This window comes from Syngnathus floridae, chromosome 20 (assembly GCF_059516105.1).
Source record: "Syngnathus floridae isolate MCC-2025c chromosome 20, RoL_Sflo_1.0, whole genome shotgun sequence".
NCBI classification, from domain to species: domain Eukaryota; kingdom Metazoa; phylum Chordata; class Actinopteri; order Syngnathiformes; family Syngnathidae; genus Syngnathus; species Syngnathus floridae.
In genome coordinates this window covers 2,079,636-2,100,509 of record NC_142432.1, presented here as the reverse complement: position 1 = coordinate 2,100,509, position 20,874 = coordinate 2,079,636, and the positions used below count along the sequence as shown (strand labels likewise).

Below are 20,874 nucleotides of genomic sequence, written 5' to 3'. Positions count from 1 at the left end.
AAGTAGATATTATACTACTATACAACAGTGCTTACCAGCTCAGTGGCCGGAGAGGAGAGTGTCCGCCCTGAGATTGGGAGGTCGTGGTTTCAAACCACGGCCGGGTCATACCAGTGACCATTATAACAATGGTACCCATTTCTTCCCTGCTTGGCACTCAGTGTAAGGGGTCGAATGGGGCTCCGCTGCTGCTCACGATCATTGGGACTTTAATTTTACAAGTTAAATTTATAAAATCAAGATTTACCTAGAATTTGAATTGACAGCTTTTGAAATGTTTTCTAATGTTTAATAACAAAGACAATCCATTTTTTGAGAAATTTCTCCTGTCAGCAAAAATTGTCTGAATGATAAATGTGTACCGGATTGATGTCGTCTGTCTTCCGAGAAATAAACACGAACCACAAACACAGTCAAGCAGAACAAGTGCTTTAATTGATTTCAGTGAATGCTTGTGGAATGCGGACTTTATTATCATTAAATGTTAAGAACAATAAACATCTGGGGTCATTATGCCACTGAACTTTCACAAACAGCACCAATCACAATCACTCACTCACTCACACGCACACAACCGCACGTGCAATGCTCAAACAAATAATAGAAGTGCCTGGACCTCCTTTTTCTGTTCATGAAGTTGATTGAATGTTTTTGGGATACTGATGTTGTCAGTCCACAAAAAGCCAAATGCAGGACATTTTCAGTCTCCCTCTTGCCTGACCTCCACACAATTCATTTCATATTCAAACACAAAGTCTCCTTTCCTCACTACATAAGCAGTCAGACATTTGACACATTACTATGTCCTTCCATTTCATCTCATTTGGTTTGTTGAAAAATGCTTTTGGCAAGTTGTAGGCAGCTAGAGAGCATTGAAAAGCAAAAAAAAAATGCAATTGAAGACACAGCAGTACTCTGCTGAAATCTGGCATTGCCCTCATTTCGATAACCGTTAATAGAAATCAAATAAAATACAAAAAATAACTCTTTCCAAGTATACATTGTTGTTTCCACTTAATCCACACGTGTTTACAAGGAAGCCTCCAGGGCCAAAAACAGACTTGAATGTGAGTCTCCCTTTTTACAGAGTATTGTATAAGTTACGGTTACGGATAAGAAGCTGGTGGGACGTTTTTGAAAATTGAATATCCACACACATAACGTGTGGAAGCAAAAAAAAAATATATATATATATATATAAGTCAATGTGAGAAATAACACACAACAAAGATACATGTGATGATGGCTGACAGCCTCAAAAGTGCCAGTTAGCACATCCACACAGGTAAAAAGGCAGGGCAAGCATCAAAGGGAGACAATTGCAAGGATGAATAGGACTCGAGCACAATCTCAAATGTGAACACAGCTTGTTTTAACACCAATCAAATGATTTTACAATTCAAAACATGAAGTCTCGACATACAATCGGGAAGGATGGGGGGCCGCAATACATGGCAAAGTAAAACACCCTATTATCAAAATAACATTTGACATTTATTAAAAAAAAGATTACAAAATATAAAACCAAATCGTTTTCCGGAGTATAAAGGCACACATTTTGCACAGTGTAACAATGAAAACAGTTAAAGCATGGTGGGGTACTATATGATGTAAAACAGCTCACACATTAAAAAGGTGTAGGGACACCAAAATAACCTGAACAGACAACAACACTGACTAGAGGGTAAAGGAAACTTAGTCCTGTGACATGCAATTTTTTTTTAATAACTTTTTGAAGCACATCAGAGTAAGCATTTTAAAAATTCAAGCATAATTATTCTTCATTTACCACAGCACCGTCATTCATCCACTTGAGTGACTCATGATTTTTTTTATTTTAATTTTAATACAATTATTCATGACTAAAATCCAATGTAAAAATATAAATGTGAATATAATCTCATATCTACACAAACATATCGTGATGGAAACTTTTTGCACTGGTTAAAATAGGTCAAAGAGGACGACGTTACTTGCTTTAATTATACAGAAGTACTACACGTTACACGCGACAACCACTTTTCTCACTTAAACACACGCGCGCACACACAGATATTGCATTTCCCTTCTTAAGACCGCATCAAATAATTGGGGTTGTTGTTCGTAACATTTGGTTCCTATCCTTGTGTGCAAAATATACAAAAAATCTCCAACACAAATGGGGACCCCCCCTGAAAACATGCTCCTGTATCAGCTCCCGAAAAACACTTTCCAGGAAAGTTACCAGCTAATGTTAAAGACAAACGTGGTTACTAACACAAGGACAGGGGGGCTGCGACTCTCACCATTATTAAACATATTTGCCACTAGAATGCAAAATAAGGAAGTTCACTCATCTTGCAACTACAGACTGGGCATTAAGATGTTCTGCAAACAAAACAGGTCAAATATTGTTTGTAAAACATTTGGAGATCACGATATTTTTGCGATCCCCGTGGTTGCATAAACAGCATCTGGAAGCATTGCTAGACCAATGATTATTAGCTTCCTTAAAAAAAGTTGCACTGACTTTGAAATGAGGGATGCAGCTTGTTTATTTCTGCTCCCACAAATGTGAGGCAGCAATATGGTTCATACTGTATGGAGAGAAAAAAAAAAAGTTTTCCACTCGTCCCAATCTAATACTTTTCTGGTTGCTCTCCAAACGGAGTTGAGTCCCTGCAGCTTTTCCCACACAATATTCACATGATTCATCGTTGTTGCAACAAATGTAATAAACGGTCAAATGTTTTGTCGTGGACTGTAACAACAAAAAAAGTGCAATCATTCTATTTTTTTTTCCTCCCTAACATAAGGTGCTGAGATTACTTTGAAAATGGTGACACCTGCATTCCCATCGCGTCCCTTAGTCAAACATATTCAGTCCGCTTAACAATTAAAATGACTGCCTGGGATGAGAAGCGCGGTATCCAAATATGGCAAAAGCGACATCAACTGACTAAGACAACACAACAATCGGCAAGGACAAGATTTCATGGTTGCTTCTGCTGAACACCTAGTGGAAGACTTGTTTCCTACATCATGCGAGCTCACCCTTCCACCAAAACTGACCCAAGCCCGGCCGATAGCCATCGAAAGGGCGAGTCTGACACAAACGCACAAATGACGAGCTGTACGAGCCAATTTCAAAGCCACATTTCCACCAACGTGACAAGACAAAAGACTAATTACACACTTGAGAGAAAAAAAGGAAAAAAAAACACTTTTGACAACTGCCTCATCCAAGGAAACCCAAGTGAAACTCAGGGTGAGGTTGAATGTAAACGAACAATGTTTTAGCTGCTGCAAGGCGTGGCACCCACTGTAAGAGGAAGGCCAAACAGGGAGGGGCGAGGTCATGGGGAAAGGGGACATGACAGCACCTGCATTCTCCCTCCATCATTTCTTTGTCTCCACCCCCCGACCCCACCCCTGCCCGTCCGTCCCAGCCTAAGCACCTCCTGGTGCTCGCGGGGGCTATGACAGAATAGTGGTGATGAAATCATAAAACCTCTTGGAGTACTGCTCGGGGTTCACTGTTGAGATTTCGGCTCCAGCCTGCAGAGAGAAAATGACACATTCATGACCTTCACTAAATTGGGTTGCAGTTGGCATTCCCACTAAAAAATGCTTCTTACTCCATGTTTGACCGTCTTAGCGGCGTGGGCGGCTTTCTTCTTGGCATCATAATGTTGCAGGATGTCAATGATGGCCATGAAGTAAACTTCTTTCCTAGGAGCACCTGCAGGACAAAAACAAGTTTGCATAAGCACTTATCCACCAGGGGGCGCTTGAGCTTGGGTAGGGTGGTAGAGAAGCACACTGGGGCTCACTTTCGCTGCTCTTGATGGCGTAGACGTCAATGGTGGGATCAAACTCTCCAGGAGACAGGGGCTTAGTGCTGTCCAGGGTGTTGCTCGGACTGTCCGGAGGGGTCCCGATGACCCCACCGTCACTCTCAGCCCCCTCTTCCTCGGCTTCGTTGTCCTCGCTCTCCACCTCTTCCTGCTCTGCTCGTTCCACATCGTGGATCCCCACCAGCAGACTGTAGTCCATGAGCTTCAGCTGTGCCAGCAACTAAGGAGGGTGGGAGGGGGTGGCAATCAAGAGGCCATTAGAGAGGGAGAAGTCATAAAAGGATGAAGGTGCGTTTGTTTTGAGAACGTGCTAAATAAATAAAAAGAGCTTGTAAGATGTATTGTACACCAAGCGGATGCTTTTGAGACAAACTTCTGTCCACGTTCGTCTAGTTCAATCATGAAGCTTGGTGCACAGGCATCAAAACAAGACGACGTACCTCCACATCTTTCCGAAGCTTCTCCAAGAACATTTTCTTATTCTCCTCATTAATGCAGATCTTTTGAGCATCGTTGATGAAGTCGTTGTCCTTGTAGGTGGGCAGCTCCTTAGCCTAGCCGTTAGCATGGCACAGTGATGGTTAAAGTGACAACAATCAGAATCAAGCAGTGGAGAGAAGTGGGCAAAAAAACATGCCAGAATGCTGGTGCTATGAAAAGTGTCTCAATTAAATGAATCCAATTACACGAGACACAAAAACAGAGCAATGATTTGACTTCTAACTGATTTAAAAGTCAATGCATTAACTTGAACACCAGCATTGGTATTACATTCCATTGGGTATTTCAAAATGGCTCTATGAAATAGTGGATGTCAAGAAGGAATTTGAAATCTTAGCTTCTCCATGTTGAAACACCCAAGAGCAGTGTAACTGAAGCTTTGGAACCAGAGGTTTGTGCGACAGGCTTGTCTGTCCAGGTATCAAGGACAGGCAGTCTATCCAAACCAAGGTCCAACTCTTTTCAAGCCACACGTCAAGTCGATTGTGTAAGAGTGCATGCGGCATGCGCACAGGAATGTACAGACCCATCTGATGCAGTGTTCTCAAGCGATCACATTTTCCTTCATTATTTTCTTTGTCAAATAGAGGCAATGCAAAACGGCTTGATTCATTGAGTTCTCGCTTTTTGAACCATCTGGTAGATCCATACACTGTTTTACATAGAAATGAAATGCCTTTACCGGCAGTGGGCTAAACATAGTAACTCAGCATTTAACATCAATCACTGCTATTTAAGGGCCTAAAAAAATGAGGAAATGTTATTCAAAACAAAGACTTTGTAATCTCGGGAGCAGCTCGTGTGTGTGTGTTGGGGTGTTCAGTGAGAATGAGGCCTAATATTTCGGATAAAGAGAGTGGGAAATGAGGTAACGAGAGGGGGTCAGCAGCAGTTGGGCTACGGCAGCGTTTCTATGGCAGCAGCAGAAGAGCAGCAACACATAACTTGGAAGCAGACTTAGCAGCAGTAGAGAGAGCTCAGACATCACACACAATTAGAGACTAGACGTTTACATCAAACATCATAGGAAAAACATCTCCATAAAATAGGACAACTGAACACATATACAGACATGGACCTCAAATACGCAATTCAAAAAAAAAAGCTGGGTAGTTTGCTGAGTGCATCAATCATTCGGAATTGTAGCACATCTACAATGCGTCTATTTTTAGTCTAAGCCTCAAATGTCAACAGTCAAGTGGGTAGGAAGGAAAAAAAAAAATCAGCGGTTGCTATTTGTTTTGAGATTAAGCAATGAGTTCCAAACCACTTTTAATGGAAAACATCATAGCAAAAAGCCTGTAACTCCAATTTGATCATAATGATAAATGCAAAATGAAGTGTACTTCTATAGCGCCTACACTGGACCAACAGCAGAAGCACTTTTTTTCCCTCTTTGGTCCAACTTTATTGTACTAGCCTCATCCTAGCTAGTAAGATACTTCGTCTCTCAGATCCAAGTTTGCAAATTCCCTTAGGTTTGTTGCTAGGACGCCGTACTTAACAGCTAAATTTAATGCTCATTCGCTAGCCAAACATAAGTCACTTGCAAAGCAAGTCAATGCAGTCATTAGCATAGCAACTATTGTGACCTGAGGTTGCATCTCAGTTCATACAAACTGAGCAAAAAAAAAAATCACCTGCTTGCTTACAAGCAGAACATCCAAGACCATTTCATTGAACTGTATGGGCTCAATATTGTATAGTCAATACAGTATTGGCTGAAAAGGTGGTGTAAAGTCCTGAGGAGGTAGAGGACAAAGAAGACAAACTGAAGTCCCACAGCGTTTTTCATCTGACGGACAGCGCATGCTGCACTTGGAAGAAAATCAAACTTGTCTCATTTGAGTCATCTCTCGGGAATCCTTTTGACTGCAGTACTGAAGGCAGCTACTTGTCGAGGGCCAATTCTCCCCTCCTCCCAAAATAAAGTCGTTTGCCAACAGAGAGGCAGCGAGCCAGGGAATCTCATCAGTGCTCAAATGCTTTTAAGGTTCATTCTCTCCATCCTAGCATCGGCTTTCCAAGACAGACACAGCGATGCTTTTCTAACCGGCTTTGAGGGCGAGGGGAAAAAAAAAACTTTCCAGTATTATAGCCTGTACTTTATTTTATTCACAATCTCTGACCCATTCCATTCAAACATTTTTCTCTTTCCTGCTGCAATTTGGTGCTATTAATTGAATGCTCTTGCTGAGGAATTGGAAATTGGAATTGGTGGATGTAGTGTTTGTACAATGTATGACCTTTTAAACACTTCCTGTACAACATAGATATATTGGTTGGGACAAAAAAAAAAAAAATAACTACACAGGGAGACTGGTTAGATAGATCATGCCTGGTATATGAGCCCTGGTTGTCTTACATCTCTTACGTGTTTCATGGCGCAGTAAAAGCGCGTAGCGATCCGCAGTGTTTGCAGCCTTTGCTGAACGTTACCAGATTTGGGCCGCAGGGGCACATCCTCTGGTGGGGGCGGCTGCTAGAAAAAGGGGGGAGCGAGGAAGGGGCGGTCGGGGGTACAGGAAAGGAGAGAAGAAAGGAGAAAGGAAGGAAGGAAGGGAGGAAGGAAGGAAGTTGGAAGTAAAGGCAAAGTATTTCAAATGTAAAGGAACATTTTGTTTAAAAATTGGAAGAGGGTTGGTCGGAGAGGGCATTATGCGGAAAATGACTTTGGCCACTTCGACTGCTTGACCGGTGAGCTGGCTCGACCACATTGCATCAAATTCTATACATCTGATTCTGAAACATGCTGGCAGGGCTCCTCTAAGGAGGCTAAGCAAAGAGACTAAACATTCTTCAGGTGAGGCGCTACATTTAGAGTCATACAATTAAAGGGGAAGACAAATTTAAAAAAAAAATACTTTTCATCCAGAAAGAGATGCTCCAAATATAAACATTATTTTTAATTTAGAACCAAGTTATTAAATTACACTAAGAAATAAAACAATACATTTCCCTTCCCTGTCTTCCCTAAATCTTGGATAGGTTCAACTAAAACTACCTCTTGATGTGTCAAATGGGGTGAAGAAAAACAACAACAATGTGGAACAGAATGGGGCTTGTGTTCACACTGTAATGTGTTAGATATAACAACTATCAAAAGATGCAGAAAAAACTTGATATTCCATGCAGATGCATGCATGAAAGGCAGTCATGCAGTCAGAAAAGTACCCCGCCATGCTTGTTGTATGTATTTGAAGCCATTTAAAAACACACACAAGTGTTCATCTTTCACTTGCTACACTCTCACAAAAGCAACACGCGTAGGTGTCCACGCTTGAAAAGTTCTTGACACAATCACTTGGGGAGAAAAAAAATGAATAAATCCTGTCACTCATGTTGTGACAAATAAAATGGTGCCAAGTACCGTCCTCATATACACACCAATACTGAAACAGCTGGGGCAGCAGCAGAAAAAAACAATACAGAATATCCTTCACCTTTTATGGCTCGGAGTGGTACGAGTAGGAATGAGCGCAAGTAGCAATCAGTGTATAAATAGATGACATCAAAAGGTAAAACAAATACTAAATTCCCAACAGGGCTGCTGGGATACGTTCTTCTTGGTGAGTTAACCATTAATTGTGGTGGAAAACTGTTGACTCATTAGCTCAAACACCAGTATTGCATTTTGCCAGGCACTGAAGCAGGCTAAATTTAGCTCAGGGAGTCCCCAAGGTCTGACACACCTCACCGCATTTCAACCCCCCTCCCGCCGGGTGCACGACAATTAAGCCACCATAAACCCAAATGGAAAGTCTAAGGCATTCTGAGTCAGAAAAGGTTGCTTCTCATATACACAGCGTTTACTAGAAAATGGGAGTTGAACTGTGGAAGCACTTTTGGTCAAAGGATAATAGATTTTAAGAAACAATATTGACTGTGCAAACAAGATTTTTTTACCCAAGAGGGGTAAAACTGGATCTGCAGTGAGCGAGGGAGGTAGGGAGATACCGATACCGAGGTACCGATACTACCAAAATTAGCAAAAAAACAAAATAAGTATTTTCAGATGAGCATGTGGTCAATATTGAGCAATATTATACTGTAACTGTATGGCCCAAAAATATTCTGTTTGAAAACAATATGAAAAAGCCAAAATTCAACTTATCATTGATTAGCCACCACAAAGTAAGAATTTTTGGGAAAAGTCTGCAACTGATTTTCCCTATTGTTAATCCAAGCTCTTGGCAAAACATTCGTACAACATTGCCAAAGCTTATTGAAAACAAGGCACTGCAAAACGGTGATATGGAGGGACATTTCCATGATTCATGTATTTTTATGTTCCAACAAATCTCCAGTGCAAATGGGATTATACAGCTATATGGTCAGCAATTTCTTTCCCAGTGTTGCTGAGTAAAAGACTTTTGAATTCTTAATGCTTTTGCGGTCACAAATATTACTCGGTAATTTTAAATGCTTTACTCAAAATATAAATAAGCCTGTCACAAAAAACACACCGTCTTAAAACAACATTAGCCGACTGGATTATATATACTACACACACACAGACAGCAAGCAGGGGGAGTAATGGAGCAGCAGAAGCAAGGTTAGAGAGGTGCAAGCAAACTAAGAAACACAAATAGCATGCAGGGGACAAGACGGGAATGGGCCAATGGTCCTAACTGAGAGAATGAACATGTATGACTGTCAGCGTCACCAAAAGAAAAGCGCGTACCTCCATTTTAGAGCTAGTTCGACTGTTTGGGTGATTCTTCTGTAATTGACCCAACGTCTTAACAGAGAATTTTGGTACAAAAAATTAGTGTTGAAGTTCTAAGATTCTTCATATGCAAGCTACCAAGATAATAGGGACAGATATTAGTCCACTGTATTGTACATGGGTCAAAGTGGATGGATGGATTTCTAGCAGACTCGTACAGGGTAGGAATGATAGCAAAAAAAAAATAGACACATGCCAGCAACTGTATCCATTTTTGGAGTGATTTTAGCATAAATACTACCTTTGTCAAAATGCTGTCTAAAACGTTGAAATGAGAAGCAAAACTGACAAGACCACTGTACCTTTTCCTTGTCACTGGCCTCGCGTGCCACAGTGGAACCCTGGAAGCAAATAGAAATAAGAATGGCATCGGTGCAGTGTGTTTTTCTGTGCTTCTCCTCGTACCTTCAGATCATATTTTTTGAAGACTGAAAGGCGGTGGGAGAAGACGTTGCGTGTAACAATCATATAAGTTGCGTCCCCGTCCACGGTGAGCCGGTACATCCCCAAGAACTGAGGCAGCAGCGTGTTGCCATGGCACTCCACGATAAACTGCAATAAAAGGTATTTTGTGATGGAAAAGCTCACTCAGAATTAAATCAAGGCAAATGATTCTTATTTGTCACCTGATGGTACTTCTTTAAAATGTTGTGCATTTCCGCCACATCTTCACTGCTGATGGTCTTGATGACATAGCGCTTGTCATATGAGGTATGGAAACGGGCACCACTTCGTCCTTGGGCTTCACTGTTCAACGGAGCACTACGAGTCAGGGAGTTCTGCAAGGAAGGAAAAAGATCATTTATCAGATTTGTCCAGGGCTGAAGAGGAAGACAGCAATGCTGAATCGCTACTCTGCATGATCTGGATTTCTTCTATCCAGCCCTCCCAAACTTATTTTTTGCTGCTTGTTCAACACGTCTGTATAACCATGTGGGGGTCTGACCCCACACACTGTGCCTGACTAAAACTTTACACAGACACAAGCAGCTGCTATCCAGATTTTGGAAACGTCTCAAAGTAACATGATCCCATCATCCAGTGGCTATGCCTCATTCTTCAAGAATTCATGATGCCCTTGGTTATCGCTACCGCCTCAGCATCTTTCGCTGTGGAGGAATAACCTTTGCAGCACCAACATGTGCTTCACAGCAGGACCTAAAATAGATTGCTACTTAAAATGCATGAAAAGGCTGACTCATAATTCAGTTGCACCGAACCATGTTTCAATGGAAAAAAAAAAAAAAAAAAACAGCAGCACTGAGGATCTCTAGCAACTAGTCATGACGGAGGTTATTCTCCAAGATAAATAATAAAACACCAAACAGACAGTCAGGTTAATTATAAATGAATTCTAATCTGCTCATGTGGTGACGTTCCTTTGCACTTGCTCGTAACACTCCTAATAGGGCACTAATATAAACAGAAGATGGACAGCTGCACTGAGCTGGGACACAATGACCTCCAAGCTCTGCTAACTCACTGCATTAGCAGTCTTGGAAACTGAGAGAGAGAGAAAGAAAAGCTCAGAAGTGGGCAAAAAAAAACCCATAAATGCTACTTCTAATAAACATTTATTTTTATAGTTTGTGGAAACTGAAATATATTATTGGACAAATTACTCGTGTTCATTTTTGTACCAAGAAATCCTGATCGTCGATGCCAAACCTCTCCCTGAGGTTTCGGAACACCAGGGGGCAGTACTCCTTGAACTTGAAATGGCTAGGCATGTTTTCTCTGTGGAAAGACAAGATTTTGCCTTGAATAATGAATGCGACAATGCAACGTTGAGTGGCACACACAAAACAGATCTTACTTATTGAATAGGTGGTTGTCCACTTTAATTTTAGAATAGGCCTTGAAGTCATCAGGCATGAGCATGATGGGGATCTGAACGTGGCTCAACTCATTTATCTGCAGGGGGGAAAAACAAAGCGGAGGATCAGTGATGAGGTAAGAAACATCAAAATTGCAATCATTTACATATAGCACGTATTGATTAGTATCTAAATCTGCAAACACATGTTGAAGGGGGCTTTTCAAATCTGCCTGCTCCTCACAAACCAGAAACTTCATGCCTTGCAGGTCAGCTGACTTTTTCTTGAGTTGCTGTTAATGACTGACAGTAACCTAAATGAGTGCTCCAGTTTCTTTGTGTGCTTTTCCAAAGCTGCATTATCCGCTCAGACGGCTTTGGTTTCTTCCTTGCAGGATAATATGTCTGATTAAAGGAAGTCAAAGTTGTTCAAGTCAAACGTCTTCCTCTGTGACTGCTTCACAGTTGACAAATATGAACAACATGCCCTGAATTTCACCCTGAGGGAAACCAAATTAGATTTATAATCAGGAATACAATATGCTAGTATGTCCGTGTATCTTCTCGTTCAACCTGCTCCCGGTAATTTACAAAAGGTTGGATGGAGACAATTGGACTCTTCTTCTTTGTTTGCCTCAGGATAACCTTTGCCGACTGGTGTGACAGGCACCGACAAAGAGCAACGCTATTTCATCCGATGCATCTTGGGTAATGTGTGGCGACGTCACACAGCCGCTGACAATGCCTCCTCTTATTTAATAGGCGCACACATCTGCTAGGACACTTCAACAATGAACGTTCATCGAAGTCGTTCTTAGTAGTGATAAAACGGAACTTTTTCTTTGAAATCAACCGTCTTAATCGGATCTCTTCATTTCCCTATGACTATCGCACTTGCAGACTCATTTCATGCCACCACGTCCTGTTTGTCTCCATGGTGATGAGAACGAGCTTTCCGGCCCAGAGTGAAGAAAGTATGTGCGATTGCTCCATTGGACAGGAAGCAAGTGAGGCAGAGTGCACTGTCAGCAGCATGGCACACTGTTAGATGTGAACTTTGGCAAAATGATGACTTGCTCTTGGCTGATGACAAGACACAAATGGTGTTGGCAGAAAACAGACATTTGAAATTGCTAAGCCTCAACTAGATTATTTTAAAACAGGCTTGCCCAATTTTGGTCAGTATTTATAATCATATAATCACAAAAACACATTGACATTTAACATTGACACACTCCTGAATGGAGAGTTGACCTTTAAAACAATACCTATATCAAAAGCTCACAATGTAGCTGCATTTGATGGTAGGTGTGGACGAAACCTTACACTGACATCATTTTCCAGATGCTCAAAGCAACTAACCTGTGTTTTTTTTTTTTTTTTTTTTAAATCAGGTTTTTACGGGCTACTATGCGAAAGAAGATTGTGTTCATAAATGAAAGCAAAGAGGATTGAAGGTTTGAGCTGCATTTGCGAAAGAACATGCACAAAAAAAAGGGCTTTTAATTCTGGCAAATTTATTTTTTCCCCAAATTCTAGGAAGTGGTCTCTTGAAAGCATTTCCCCCTGGGGTCATAAAGGCGACATAATCAATGAGTGTTCATCCACAAGCTCTTACTACTCATTTGGGCACTAAAAGCCAAAGCAGCCGCAAAAGTAGCTCATATGAGCTCTACATCATCATTTTATTTTAAGACCACTACTATTACAATACTGTTTTCCTTCATGTACAGAATAAATTAGGCCATTCCATCACTGCAATAAATGTTTTTTTTTTTTTCAAAATGAGACCTGTCTACAGTCATTGCCGTCACTATTTTTCTTTTGTGACTCATCCCTCACTTTCAACATGGCTCTCTACTGCTGCTTTATATAACAAGCAGAACTGTTCAAACAAATCACATTAAAATCAGACCGAATTTGGCGACTGGCTTGCCATATGCAGCCATTTCCAACCTGTTGTGTCAGTGGGGATTTCTGCATCCTTCTGTTCATAACCACAGGGTTCGGACATAATGAGGACGCAGATAAAAATAGAGTGCTAACACATATTTCAAAGTACTACAAACCAAAGGTAGTCTCTGCCACTTGAATTGAAAAGGAACAAAGAACAAGAAGTAAAGCAAAATTAGTGAGCAAAGACAAAAATGTGGAAGATGACCAGATTTCACTTCACCAATACCCAACAGATATATTATATAAATATTCCTGGATTGACACATACTCTGACCTAATAGATATGCAGGAATCACAGTTTTTTCTTTCTTTTAGAATAATCAGGAATCAAATAAAAATGTGGTGGTAAAGTGGAAGATGTCAAGTGATCTACTAAGGAGCCCATTTCTCTTTTTGTGCTCGCCAACCACTTCCTTGTTCAAACAAAACCATAGAATGATGTGCAAAAACGGTGCTTTCATCACATTGTAATCAAATTTCCCCACATGCTTTAGGGTGAACTGAAATTTTAGCCCAAGCCAAAGCATACGTCCACATTCGACAGAAGAAAATTGAAGTTGCAGAAAGGCCCAGCCAGAGGCTAAACCTAATTCTCATTGAAAACATCTGTTGGGTGACCCAAAGAGATTCAGAGTACTTTTGCAAGGAAGCACAAGTAAGAAACTCCTGCTCAAAACGACTGAATGATGTAATTCAAGCAAATGTTGCTTCAACAACGAATTAGTGTACGCTAACTAATGCAACCAGTGCATTTGCATCACCCTTGTCCATTTTAAAAACAAATTGGAAAATGTCATTTTTTTTTGTTTTTACAATTGTGTCATTAATGATCAAGATTGATTTTTACATTCTTTTTTTTTTTAAATAAGAAATGTGTTTCGTATTTGCCTTTCAATAGATACGTTTGCACGAAGGGCAAACCACGGGCATTGACCCAATGGGGGAGGAAAAAAAGAGGAAGGTGCAGATAAGCTCTCTTGCATTGCAAGATGCACTGCCTCTCATGTCATCGAGTCCTGCAGCTTATCCTACCTACATGTGCATAACAGGAAACCACGAGTACTATCGTCTTAATGCACACATCTGATAAATGCAATCAAAAAAAGCATGCATTATCAATCATGTCATTTTTATCACGCGCTTTTGACATCCTGCAGCGACTGATAGGAACATAAATATTAGACATCAAATATGGTGTGACTTACCGAATGATTGACACCCCACATAACCACGCTGAGTTGTGGATCGCTGGCACGGAAGAGCTTCACTTTCTGGGCAACGAAGTGCTTTTTTTTGGTCTTGGTTTTGCTAGCAATGGCTGCAGCAATACTGCTCGCCGAAGCCATCGTATTGCAAGCTGGTTGTAGGTATTGCAGTCCGTGGGTTTAATCTTCACAATGTATTCCCTTATCTGGCACAATGGCCACCACCTCACGACTCAGTGGAGAACAGTGCTATTCATTTAGTCAGCTGTCGGGTCAAAATGTCCTAATCCCTTTCTTCATCAAATATCCACCGCAGCCTGGCTAAAACCATATGGTCGGATCTCAATGGTGGGTGGGGGGGATGCAATGTTGAAGCTAATGTTCTTCTCCGTCGCCTGACAGTCCACCAAGTGCCCCGGTGTGCATTATCGAGCACGTCTCTTCCCCCTTTCGGCTCGTTCGTAGAACTCCGCAGCCCTGCGACGACGTGAAGCCTCACTGAGCTGGCATTAGCATAGCTGTAGCATGCTAGTTAGCAACGATGCAGGTTGACTTCACAAAGGCGTGAAGCGGTCAAAAACTTGACAACACTGCGTACAATGACAACGCAAGTGATCGCGTTGTCTTGACAAAAACACTACATTGACAATTTTATCATACCAACGCACGTAACTGCTGATATACTGTCGAGCAGCAGCTAACCCTTAGCTCATCCGACCTTCGCTAAATACACCACCGGGCTGCCGAACACCTGCTATCAGTCCGCAAGCTAGCTGGCTAGCTATTAGCATTAGCAGCCCGAACTGCAGCGAAAACCTTCGTCCTACCCTTTCGTGCACCGTCCGTGGAGATGCCAAAGCTGTTGTCCTTTAATGTCGCTGCCCCGTTGAAAACGCAACGAAGACGACGCCTTTAAAGTAAAGTCGACAGGGGAATTAAATCCGTGCGCGGCACTCTGGTTCATGTGCGCTGCTGCTGCTGCTTCTGTCAAGTGACAGCTCGACAGAGGGGAGTTGACATTCAGGCAGCTTGCCTGCGCTTTGCAGGGGCTGCGTCCCGATTCGCTGCAGCCCCCTTGGCCACCCGGAGCTGGCTACCTCTCCATGCATTCCACTCCCACTTCATTTACACGTCGATCATTTCATTAATGGGATTAAAGGATAGTTTTGCTGACTGCAGGTAAAATATGTGCATCAGTCCTTTTTTTATTGCCATCATAGGCCTTACATTTGCACTCATGTATGCATATGAGCATGCTGAAGATTAAAATGCATGATCATCAATAGGTTAAGGGCGAGTATGTTCACGTTTTGGTGGTTACTCCGTGAAGCTGCGGAATATTTTCATCATTTATATTGAAGCCGAGTGTTGTAATGTAGTGAAATGGGCCATCTAGTGGTTCAATTGGTTAACTACAACGTCCAAACCTGAAGTCGCAAACCTATGTACTCGAGACAGTAGACACATTTTAATTGATTTATAAAACGGATTGATGGGCCAAAACATGGATGAGTTAAAAAAAAACGTTAAAATATGTATGTCAAAATCGTTTTTTATAAATTTAATGATAAAAAAATTGAGTCATTGTTTTAAGAATTCATTAGAACAAATTATTCATGACATATATTTATCTTAATTAGTCAATTTTAGGAAAAAGAAACCGGCTAAATTAACACAAATGTAAATGGAAGTATAATCACCTCGCAAATGATTTAAAAATACAATAAAACATTAGAAATAAGATGACGTAAAATAAAAATAATGAATAAAAATGTAAAAATGATCTGATAACACAAAAATGAAGGGACTCGTGAGAATGTAACCTCAGCATTTTCAGAAAATGCCCAACCCTGCCAGGCTTATTTTCCACTCACAAAATATAAAACAGACAAGATCATTCGTGTGTAAAAATTTCCGCCATTGTATACATATTACATAATAATTTAACATCCAGTTTTTATTGTTAGTTAAAGTATAAATACATTTAGCCCATTATCAAAACGAATGATCGACAATTGTACAAATGATTTTGTGTCGTGTCTGATTCCCACTTTCGATCACCGTTGCTTTGGTAACCCATATTCGTCACGCAAATTTTGTTGTCATGCTGGTGTTAGGATTATGTGGACACTCACAGCAAGGGTGCATTTTGAAAACAATCATTTAGAATTCAAACAATAAAACTAAAATAAACGCTTCGGGAAGAATGAAAGACTCCATCATGTCTGATTTTGCAGATGACACAATGGGGAGGAGAGATCAAATAAACGCGACTAGTCATGAGGCTTTAAACACGGTGAGTTACGTTTCAATCTGCTTTTGCTAAATTGGACGTGTGTCTCACTTCCACCTTCTTGTCATGCATATCCAAAGATCGGAGCACGTAAAGTCGCATTCAAAACACCAGCAAGTACAGTTCTTCTACTCGGATCTCAGGAAGTGGATATTTTAATCAAAGCATGTAAAGCAATTTATGAATTTGCAGAGGAAGGTGAGTAGAAACTTGACTGTCCGTCTATACTGTCTGTCTCATCTAGTTTGTCTTCTCGGCTTTATAGGCGATTCGAACAAGGTTTATCTGACGGAGCAGGGAGCATTGGGGCCTCTCAGTCAGCTCATCATGCACAGCAACAGAAAGATCAGACGCAATGCCATCATTGCACTCGGCGTCATGGCTACCAACAGTAGGCGCACATCACACGCGTTCCGATGGCGCAATGCATAAGAATCATTCAAAGCGCGTTCATACTGCATTTGGCGTTCATGCAAAACAAAGCGGAGTCAAATTCAAAAAGGTGCAGAAACTTGGGGGACTGGTTGCTAAGCGACCGAGAGAGTGCCCTCTTGTGTGTAAATAAAGTCTCATTATGAATTTGTAACTGTTACGATGGAAAGCCCCCTGACTGTGCTTTGCCTAAAATAAACATGAGCAGGAAATGTGATGCAAGCTCATTCTATTTTATGATGACATTTGTTAAAATGCTAAATTAAATATTTCTGCTTCTTTCAATCAATTGTGTCATCACTCAAAGGTACAGCAAAGAGTGCCCTGCTAGACATTGATATTATTCCATCAATCATTGACAGACTATCACTGGATGGTAAGTTTTCAAGCTCAAACGATGAACCAATAGTCCGTCACTTATGTTTTCTTTACTCTTATGTCAATAAGATATTGCTATCCAAGAATTTGGGACCCTGTGCCTTTCTGCTCTGTCCATGGAGTCGTGCTGTCAGGTGCAGATTATTGAAAACAATGGTCTGCCACGATTAGTCACCCTCCTCTCTAGTGCTGACCCAGATGTTCAGAAGAACTCCCTGGAAACCATCTACAACTTGATTCAGGTGATTAAAACGGATTCTGTCTGATCTAGGACACAATATTTAAATATTTTCATCATCTCATGCCTATGAAGGACATGCAAATTTGCCCAGCTTTCATCGAGTTAAATGGGATACGTCAACTCCTCGCGCTGCTGAAGTCAGTCTTCAATGCCATTCAGCTACTGGCTTTAAAAACATTGCAGCTAATCGCTGCTTATGAAGACTCACAAAGTGCCTTCAGGGAAGAACGGGTATTTGATGACCTCATAGAGATCCTCAAGAATAAGGTTGGTAAGTGTATATTTTTTGTATGTGATACTAATGTAGCTCAAATAGAATTTCCATTTTTGAGATATTTATGCCAGTTTCAAAGGAGCAGTTTGGGGACCTGTGGAAAATCCGAGTATTTCTACATTTCACAGGATATAGTTGACCTACATGGAGAGACTATGCTAATACTTTCCAATTGCATGAGTAACTTAGAGAGTTTCCGGATGATCCAGAAAGGAGGAGGCCTTTCTCTCCTGTTGGAGCATCTTATCAAATTGCCCGAAAACCAGACAGTCTTGCAGAAAAACGGCAATATAGAACTTCAAGCGATTGCTCTCAAGTGCATCGCGAGTGCTTCTCAGAACCGTAAGAACAGAACATGAAAAATGAAGCCATGTCTTTGAAAAGTTGTGTCAAAGTGTCTTATATACCTTTTTAATTCTCACTACGAGTACAGCTGGAATTCAACCGTATTTGAACGAGCAGAGGATTGAGAAGATTCTGGTCGATCTTCTGACTGGGGGCAGCGATAGTGTGAAAGTGTATGGTTGCCATGCCTTTGCCTTCTTGAGCTCCTTCCAGCCTAGCAAAGACCTCTTCAGAGATTTAGGTATTGATACTTAGGTTGACCATCCTCAAGAGCACATTTGATTAATTTCTTTGATTCAGGTTGCATACCTGTTATGGTTCGCTTGCTGAAGAGTAGTAAGTGTCCAGTGATCGTAGAGCATGCTCTCCAGGGCCTCACCAATCTCACATCCGGAGACCGGTTCAATACTACGTAAGCATTAGATAAGATGACATTATACAGGGAAATATGCATTCATGAGTTTTCCTTATATTGTTACGCCACCACCAGGGAAATATTTAATGCCGGAGGACCTGAGATACTTGTGCCGAAGCTAGAAGAAACGTGTCCGAAAGTGGTGGCCAACTCCATAACGTTACTCGGCAGGATGGCGGGACAGGAAGCCATCCGCTGTGAAGTGATAGCACATGGAGTCGTGCCAGCCTTGGTGGAGCCCTTGAAATGGGAAGACACGCAGGTCCAGATTAATACCTTGCTCTGCATTTGCGAGCTGGCGTTTGAGGATGACGCCAGAACACAAGTTAGTTGAGTGAGACACAATACAGCTGGCGTTCCTAATATTTTAGTCAACACATCTAACATGGGACCAACGACAATTAGAGATTAGAAAAAAAAAATCATTAATGGCAGGGATGTTTATAATATTAAAATTTCTTTCATCATAGCTGCGAGAGGCTGAAGGTATCGAACCCATGGTCAATTTACTACGTTCCAGTCACATGGAGGTGTTGCGGAGCGCATGTATGGCAATCAGTGTTTGCGCCAGGGATGAGCCTACAGCTATGGAGATGCGCAAGTTTGGGTAAGATGCCAAGTGACACATTATCCACTACCTTGATGGCAATTTATGGCTATAAATAGAATATAGTATTTAGTATTGTTCTGAAAAAATAAAAACAAATCTCACAATTTAGAGCTGACAGTAGAGGGCATTGTTGCACAGTCTTGTATTATCAATGTTTGTGTGTTTCAGAGCCTTGGAAATCCTTCAAGAAATCAGCCAGTCGGTAAATCGTAGGAACAAGTTCACAGAGTTTGCCTTGACCAGTATGCTCAAATACAACGTGTCGCTCAAATATGGTCTGCTAGGATATTTGACTTCCACTGATGTCATCACATACGGCTTCTATGATACTGGGAAGGTGTGTGCATTAGAAAACCATGGTTGGATAGCTTTTTTTTTTTTAACTAGCTGATGAAAATAATGTCTCTACCAGGTTGGTTTTTGTCAGAAGGTTTTGACCTTTGAGGAACTGTGCATGGAACCAGTAAACCAACTACGGCCTGTCATATTTGTCAACGCAATCGAGTACGAGTCCCAAATCACAATCATCCAGTCCAGTCAAATATTTGGAAATATATGCTACACAACTGTTAACTGATGTACATTCATATGACTTAGGATGAGCGATGAAGATGAGGCCCATCCAGAGTCTAGTCAAGAGAGAAATCGTAAATGGATGGATGACATGGCATTATCGCTTCTAGTTAAAGAGGTCAAAGAGTCCATTGAACCTTTGAATGAAGAACAGGAACAATATGTTGCTTTGGCCAGGTGACTATTTCCAATCGCACATTACCAAGGAGACATTTTACATTTAACAAAGACCAAATATTTGATATATATATTAAGCAATTTGTGGCTGTCAGGTTTGTCACTGAAATCATGGGTGGAGCCATTGAAAAGGAAGATCTAGACACGTTTCCATGGTTACAGCATCTGGAAGAACTCAGGTGTAAACTGCAGTGTAATGTGATCCCTATTGGCATGATCACAAAAGGATTTTATTGCCACAGGGCACTACTTTTCAAGGTACACCTTACAAAATATTTTATTCACCGCTGCCTCACTCCACTTATCTAAAGTTGTCATTGTAATTATTAACACAATGAACTTTTTCATGCAGTACTTGGCTGACGGCATTGGCCTGAAGTGTACTCTGGTGAGAGGTGAATACAACCGAGCTTGGAATGAAGTTCTACTCTACAAGGCCGATTCCTGCAATATTGAAAATGTCTCACAGCCATGTTGCTACATTGTGGATCTCATGCACCAGCCTGGAAACTTCATGGAGGCTGATAGCACTGCTGCATTTGAATATGAAAGCTTATAGAAGCTAGTGAGAGTAGGAACTAATTTGTGTCATAATTTCTTTAGTATTTGTACATTAAGATAAAAAAAAAAAAACACCCACATGTGTTCTAATGTTTTTAGTGGAAACTGCATTTGTGAAATAAAATATTTCAAAAACAGTTGTGTGTATTTGAAGCTTGTGAATAAACAATGCAGACTCAATTTACAGTAGTTTGAACATGTCTGCACAGGTTACTATTATTATTTTTAATCATTGACGCTTTGGGGTCCATTACTTTGTTGACGGTCCCTGCCGCAGGCGGTTGCCCGGGGAAACCAATGTTAGGCATCTTTTTCAGATCGGAGGTGCAGGAAATTGAAATAGTTTATAATCTGTTTCACGGATTTTTAAAAAGATCTGTATTGAGTGAGCAATTTAAAAACTTTCTAAATTGAGGAGGTTCAGTCTAGATATGTGAAACGTGGACTGAAATTTAAGGTAAATTCCTACGAACGCACAATTCACGTTTTGCACGTCGTTGTGAGGTCATTAGACAAATTGGCCTCATTTACG

The 20,874-nt window shown here is 41.0% G+C and overlaps 2 protein-coding genes across 5 annotated transcripts; one reads left to right on the top strand and one right to left on the bottom strand.

Moving 5' to 3' along the window:
* Positions 1–413: 413 nt before the first annotated feature.
* pip4k2aa (phosphatidylinositol-5-phosphate 4-kinase, type II, alpha a) lies at positions 414–15,075 on the bottom strand. Of its 3 annotated transcripts, none has more exons than XM_088363491.1 (11): positions 14,044–15,075; positions 10,883–10,980; positions 10,707–10,803; positions 9,693–9,845; positions 9,472–9,618; positions 9,369–9,407; positions 6,703–6,819; positions 4,277–4,390; positions 3,813–4,056; positions 3,618–3,721; positions 414–3,537 (listed from the first exon to the last, which is right to left on the bottom strand). In XM_088363491.1, the coding sequence occupies exons 1-11, from the start codon at positions 14,182–14,184 to the stop codon at positions 3,457–3,459; spliced, it is 1,335 nt and encodes a 444-aa protein (XP_088219617.1). In that variant the 5' UTR covers positions 14,185–15,075; the 3' UTR covers positions 414–3,456. The 3 variants fall into 3 exon arrangements, with proteins under 3 accessions (XP_088219617.1, XP_088219618.1, XP_088219619.1); XM_088363492.1 differs by having other exon boundaries at positions 6,703–6,816; XM_088363493.1 differs by lacking the exon at positions 6,703–6,819 and having other exon boundaries at positions 14,044–15,069.
* On the top strand, positions 15,003–20,479 carry LOC148380690 (armadillo repeat-containing protein 3-like). Of its 2 annotated transcripts, none has more exons than XM_088363489.1 (17): positions 15,003–15,222; positions 16,281–16,339; positions 16,417–16,534; positions 16,581–16,727; positions 17,076–17,144; positions 17,216–17,388; positions 17,460–17,654; positions 17,790–18,003; positions 18,095–18,247; positions 18,307–18,418; positions 18,497–18,746; positions 18,892–19,028; positions 19,200–19,368; positions 19,444–19,535; positions 19,629–19,781; positions 19,877–20,039; positions 20,134–20,479. In XM_088363489.1, the coding sequence occupies exons 2-17, from the start codon at positions 16,289–16,291 to the stop codon at positions 20,338–20,340; spliced, it is 2,403 nt and encodes an 800-aa protein (XP_088219615.1). In that variant the 5' UTR covers positions 15,003–15,222; positions 16,281–16,288; the 3' UTR covers positions 20,341–20,479. The 2 variants fall into 2 exon arrangements, with proteins under 2 accessions (XP_088219615.1, XP_088219616.1); XM_088363490.1 differs by having other exon boundaries at positions 15,004–15,222; positions 16,602–16,727.
* The last annotated feature ends 395 nt before the right edge of the window (positions 20,480–20,874 follow it).